This window comes from Peromyscus maniculatus, chromosome 10, assembly GCF_049852395.1.
Source record: "Peromyscus maniculatus bairdii isolate BWxNUB_F1_BW_parent chromosome 10, HU_Pman_BW_mat_3.1, whole genome shotgun sequence".
Taxonomy (NCBI): Eukaryota; Metazoa; Chordata; class Mammalia; order Rodentia; family Cricetidae; genus Peromyscus; species Peromyscus maniculatus.
Genome location: NC_134861.1, coordinates 5,954,172 through 5,960,560, shown reverse-complemented (window position 1 = coordinate 5,960,560; position 6,389 = coordinate 5,954,172). Strand labels below are relative to the sequence as shown.

The 6,389-nt window shown below is 48.1% G+C and overlaps 1 protein-coding gene across 1 annotated transcript in view; it reads left to right on the top strand.

The window, feature by feature from the left end:
- The first annotated feature begins 2,467 nt into the window (after positions 1-2,467).
- The window catches only part of Slc5a1 (solute carrier family 5 member 1), an 80,186-nt gene continuing 76,264 nt past the window's right edge, over positions 2,468-6,389 (top strand). Inside the window, exon 1 of the mRNA XM_006972898.4 lies at positions 2,468-2,861. Within this exon, the coding sequence (XP_006972960.1) occupies positions 2,727-2,861 (135 nt within the window). The 5' untranslated portion in view covers positions 2,468-2,726. The remainder of the gene's footprint in view (positions 2,862-6,389) is intronic.

Genomic DNA, 6,389 nt, shown 5'->3' with positions numbered 1-6,389 from the left:
ATCTCTCCAGGATCTGAGTGTCAATGAACTCCTTTTATCTTTCTCTCACCTCACTCTCTGAGTTTGCAGCAAACCAAGATATTTGCCAGAACAAGATGGTGCCTGGAAAGAACTGCCCTGATTTTTATTTGTATTTCTCATAGTTAATGGCTCACTTCAGTGCCTGAGACCTATAGACAACTGGGATCAACTGCCAATTGGGAGTAACGCAGGAGAGGGGTAGAGGGCTGCTGGCCTGGAGGTGGCCTGAACATCAGGACGAAGGCATCATTTATTGATTTGTCCCCTCCTGTCCCCTCCTCTCTTTGCAGCAATGGTTAAAACACATACAGGTGCATTGATTGAATGAATACCGGTTTGGCCATTTTCATCTGAAGGTGCTTGGGGCAATTTACTTAACCTTTTGAGTCCTAGTGCCCATGAAATGGGAAAACAAGGTTGGTCACTGTGAAAACAGAAGTTGTACTGTTTGTGGACAGGCCATGCCTGTCTCCAGCTCTGGGAGGGCAAGGGCACCCCTGAGAACCCCTCATCTTTGAGTCCAGATAAGATGACCATGATGAAGAAGATAAAGTGAGTCCTGTTCTTGAGCACTGCATATATATTTCACGGTGTGCTGAAATGCCTTCGATGCATGGGAGCCCCTGCCTCAGACACTATTGATACCATTTTGTAAGTGAGGAAAATGAGTCCCTGCAAAGTTAGGGAGTATGTCCCGAGGCTCCTTCTCTTGTGAGAGGAGGGGACAGAATTGACTTGATATACCTGATCGCGAGGCACTGGTGAGCTCATCGGTGTGGGGGAAGGGGGAGTGGTATCCAGGGAGGAGCCTGATCCTGTATAACAACAGTTGTTTCCCTTTCTTGGTTTTAGAAATAACTGTTCAGCAGTAGAAAATCTCATCCCTGGGAGATGCAGCAGGGGGTAAAGTTGAGGCCAAAGTTAGGCTGGCAGGGTTTGGTATGCGAATGTCCAGGGCTTGTCTCCAGGGAATAGAGATGAGACTGAGAGCCAGGGAGCCTGGCTAGAGTCAGAGTTGACACTAGTTTTTTTTTTTTTTTTAAGAAAAGAACAGCTGGTGAACATCTGCCAATTTGACTGAAGAGAAAACAGGTTGAGAGAGAGGAGTGCCGTACCTAAGGCCCTTTGGCAGAGGGACCAGGTTGAACTCAGGCTCCTGGCTTCCAGCTGTGAATCCTTGTGTTTTTTCCTGCTGCTGCATGCCAAGAGGCTGAGGTAGTGTTCTGAGACGCTGAGGGTGGTAAGCTAGGGATGCTGCAGATGCCTCTTCTCCAAAGCTAGCCTGGGGCTCGGTGTCTAGAAGTCCTCCCTCTGAAGGTTGCTCTGGCCTGGCCCGGCTGCAGGGCCAGTGCGGCTGTTGGCTCACTGTATGACTTTGGGTAAGCCATGCTTCCTTTCTCAGTCGTTTTTGTTCTCAGCCCGTGTTTGCAGCTCAGACACCTGTCCCAGTGCCCAGGGTTTGATGAGCTCCTTGAAGAGAGTCTCTGGCATCTTCTCGTCCGTGTGATTTACTCCTGATTCAGGGTCTTACCATATATGTAGCCCAGCCTCCAATCACCATCCCTCTGTCTCCGTCTCCTGAGTGCTGGGATCACAGAGATGTGCCACCACGCCCAGACATCTCTCACACTTGAAAAGGGTTTCAAAGTACGTTACAAATTGTCCCTTGCTATCTGAGGGGCCTTGGTTCCAGGATCCCACTAATACTGAAATTCAAGTCTCTTACAATGGCACAATAATATATACATGCATACCACCCCCATATGTCCTCTCATGTGCTTTAACTCACCTCTAGATTATGTGTAACGTCGACTACCGTGTACAAGCCATGAAAAGTTGTTACACAGTATTGTCTAGGGAATCGCAAGAGCCTGTACAAGTTCAGTACAAAAATATTTTCATTTATAGTGGGTCGAACCATTTAGGTGAAGACGCAGGACAAAGAAATTACTCTAGCGGGACTCCTTCTCCCAGGTTTTTGTTTGTTTGTTTGTTTTGTTTTTTGTTTTTTTCCTTCTTCTTACATTGGGGATTGCACTGTTCCTGGGGATTGCAGGCTGTGGAGAAGTCACGAGTGGGTGAGTCTGAGGCTGATGGCCAAAGAGATTTGTATTGACTTTTCCCCAGCAATCTCATCCTCCTGAGAATGTTCTCCAGGAAACAGAAAATTGGCGGAGTTCTCTGAAAAGTCCTCCACTCATTTTTCACACGGAGATGCCCGCTCACAGAGATGCCAGGTCTGCTTCAGAGGACCCTGCTGCAGGTGAGTCCCAGCCTGTAGAGCCCTGGCCCCAGGCACTTCGGCTCCTCTGTGCAGCTACCCCGTTTCTACCCCACGCAGGTCGGGGCAGTCCAGGTGTGGCAACTGCACGAGGTACCCACTGCGGGAGTACAGAGGACTTTTGTGCCAGGAGGGCGCCACCCCTTAGCAGGCCCCTCCCTGCTCGCAGAACAGCCTTTACCTGCGGGGCGCCCGCCCCGAAGTTGCTCCTACATCTTTGCTAGCTCCTTTTTCAACCGGGCACACCAGGAGCTGCTATCCCAAAGTGCGGTGCAGCGCAGCAGCGACAGGGGCCCAGCATTACTGCCGCGCAGCCCCTCTGTCGCGGGTCCCCTCCCTCGGGGCTGATCATTAACTCAAAGGCATTATAAGGAGTGAGTGGCCCCAGGGAGCCAGTGAGCCAGAGGGACTCGTCGCCACCGCCATGGACGTTAGCACCTGGAGCCCGGCGGTCACCGCCACAGATGCACCCATCCAGTCCCATGAGCGCATTCGCAATGCGGCTGACATCTCAGTCATTGTCATCTACTTCTTGGTGGTGATGGCTGTCGGGCTGTGGGTATGTGCGGGTCCTGGGACACGGATTGGAGAGGGCAGGGCTACTGTGTGGCAGGAGCGGGCACACAGAGATGCCACGGTTTCGCTGACCCACAAAGGGGGAAGATGGGCTTCCAGGTCTATAAGGGGAGTGAGTGGGACTGTCCTGGGAATTCTGAGGAGGAGTTCAGAGCACAGGAAGCCTGTGTGTGGGAAGGTAGAGGGTGCCAAGGGGAGCCTGTCAGGAAGGCCCAGGGAATATCCTGAGCTGAGGGGGAAGTCGGAGGATCACAGAGTCTAGGATAGAATGTAAGGGACAGGAAAGGGACAACTTGGAGCTGCAGGGGGGTCAGGGACAGAGCAAGTGGCTACTGTCCTACCCTGAATTATCCAGTTTCCAATGGGAAAGAAACAATTTAGAGCCAGAACGTTGTAGCCTCTGCAGACCGCAGGTGCACGAGGCCGCCTATGGCTGACCAATGCCCCCTTCTGGGGAAGGGTTAGCTTTGTTTGATGGGATTCTAGAGGATATCTGCGGTTAGCTATAAGGAAGGAGCCAGTGAGCAGAAAGAGTGACCTGGTCCTGGGGAGAGGAAGTATATGTGTCTCCTCTCAGGACTCTGGGGACACACCAAACCAGAGAAACTCGTTCTTCAAAGCCTGGAACTTGAAAGTTCATTTATGATGCTGGCACACCTAACAGCTAGACCGAGTGTGCGAGCTGATTTCAGCCACCTCTAAAGGGTGACTTGCCGTGTGGAAGCTGCTTTGGCAGCAGGTGTGGTGTTGGGCTCTTGAGTTATGAAAAGATGGTGGGCATTAGCCTTTTCATAGACATAGCTGTATGGGGGGAAAGGAAGGAAGCGTGGACTTTTACTTTTTTAAAGGAAGTGTAACAGAAGACTCAAGTTTCACTTATGCGGTGTCTGTGTGGCTGACACTTCATCGATATACCTAGCTTCCTTAACAGTGGCGAGCGTCCAGTACTTGCTCTCATGCACTTGAACTAAATGAATGAACTCCCCACAGCCTGAGTTTATCCAGGTATAACGTAGGCATGTTCTTATGATCCCCGCCCGCAGATATCGTGATGTGACTCTAAAGGTCCTTATGATTCTAGGAATTGTTTCCTATGCTACTGCCTTACAGGGTGTGTGATCCATGCCCTGGGTAAGTTTTGTATTTTCAAGTAAAATGGGGACAAATAGTAAGCTGGGTAACACGCCTTCACACTAAAAGCCCCAGAGCGGGGAGGTCAGGAATGCCAATTATCATTTGACAGAAGAGAAACTTGAAGTCACAGGTGCTTGTGATTTGCCTACGATTTTGCAATCCCTGGGACTGTTCCGGGAACTCAGGTGTCTTGATCCTTGCCTTGACACCAGGCCCTCAAGCATGGCGCTTGCTCTCTGCCTCCCTGCTCCAATTCAGATCGGTAGATGTTGGAGCCAGGATGTGAATCCACCATTTGCTGGTCACACCAGATGGCCCCCTTTCCAGGCATGCCCTGATCATCGCGGTGTTCTTAGCGAACTCCTTTCAGCCCCCCTCGCCCAGTCCTGCGAGTGTTTACATTTTTTATGGTGTTTGCACTTTTGAAATATCTGTGAACCAGTGTCACTTGTCCTGTTAAAATGCTACTTAATGAGCCTGTTAGTATCTGTCCATGTTTAATCTTCTCGCATTAGCCAGTGTTTCTGGACCTTGCTCATTTAACACGATGGATTTCTTCCAGTTAATACTCCTCTTTTTCCTACTGGAGTGTTAAGGTGGCTTGATTTAGGGATGGGCATTCCGGCTTCTGAATGATTTCTGGGCTGCACAGAGACTGACCCAAGCCCATTGCGCTCCTCAGCTTAGAAAATCATGCGCAGCTAATGTTCCTTTGTCTCCACCCCATCCATGCCAACGTTACTTATCTGGGCTCTGTAGTCTTTCAACTTTGCTTCTCCATTGATTATCATTGAGCTTTGTCCTGTTACCTGTTTGATATTTATTTCCCCTTTCTTCACTATTTCTTGTTGCTTCTCTGGGTGGTTTTTTATATCAGTTTAAATCGAATCACTGACCTTATTATTGCTGGGAGATGCTACCAACCCAAACCAGGGTTGTTAAAAAACTATGGTCCAATGGCCAAATCTTGACCCACAGCCTACTTTTGTATGGCTCAGAAACTAAGAGTAATTTTTACACTTTTAGAGGGTTAGAAACATAATAGGAAAAGGCAAAATAAAAATAATATGTGGCAGAGAACCCATAAAATCTGAAGTACTCACTATTAGAACCACTTTCTTCTTTTAAAAAAATTATTATTATTATTAATTTATTATTTTATATATATGGGTGTGTTGCCTGCATATATGTCTATGTGCCACATGTGTATAGTGTCTTAAGAGTTCAGAAGAGAGCATCAGGTCACCTGGAACTGGAGTTATAGATAATTGTTAGCTGCCATGTGGGTGCTGGGAATTGAACCTGGGTCCTCTGGAAGAGATCAGTGCTCTTAATCTCTGAGTCATCTCCCCAGCCCACAGACCCATTTTATTTTGGCCTAATCAGATGATTGCTTGTCATTAAGACCCTTGTTATTTGAACCAATATGATCACTGCTCCCTGAGTTGGAATGGCCTCTGAGTTACTAGCATCACTGAATGCTGGAGTTGGAGTGGCCTTGGGGAGCCCACCCTTTCTATTTTATTAACGAGAGTAAGAATGGGTAGCCAGAAGTCATCCAGACAAATCAACACCAGAGTGAGGGCAATTAGAATTCAGAGCTTACGACGCATGAGCCAATGCTATTCCTTCCTTCCTCCTCCTCCTTCTCCTCCTCCTCAAGACACTGCCCTCCTGGGAAAACCTCTTCTTTGTCCCTTCTCCATCACTGAAGTGACAAGGTCCTTCTTTCCTCACATTTTTGCCTCACGGTATTTGCATGAAGATGGGCCCAAAGTTTACTGACTTCAATCCTCATACAACTCTTCATTGAATTATTTGACAAAATAGTTTTCCCAAGTTACCAGCAGCTTTACCTTGACTATTCCAGTAGAAACTCTGCTGGGGTTGTTTCCATTGACAGCCCTGGAAGAGAAGAAATCATTCCTGATATCCAGCTCAAATCTCACATCTTCAGTTTCTTATATGTCACCTGCTTGTGACCTATGTATGTTGCTCTGAACATGATTACCCCATTTTACACATCAGGAAACAGTATGCCACATCTGGATCCTCCAGACTGAATTTCCTTCTTTCCTTCTTTCCTTCTTTTCTTCCCTTCTTTCTCTTTGTTTTTTGAGGGGAGGCAGTGTAAGGTTTTTCTCTGTAGTCCTAGATGTCTTGGAACTACCTTTGTAGATCAGGCTGGCCTCAAACTCTCAATGATCCACTGCCTCTGTTGCTATGCATGTCCTACTTTATGGCTTGATGGGTCAGTTAACACTCAACTCATGATGGGCAGCTCAGGTTGCATGGTGATTTGGTGGACAACTGTCAGACATTCAGTTTCCATTAAGGCCAAACAGCAGGCCAAGAGCTTTCTCTCAAAGGGGTAATA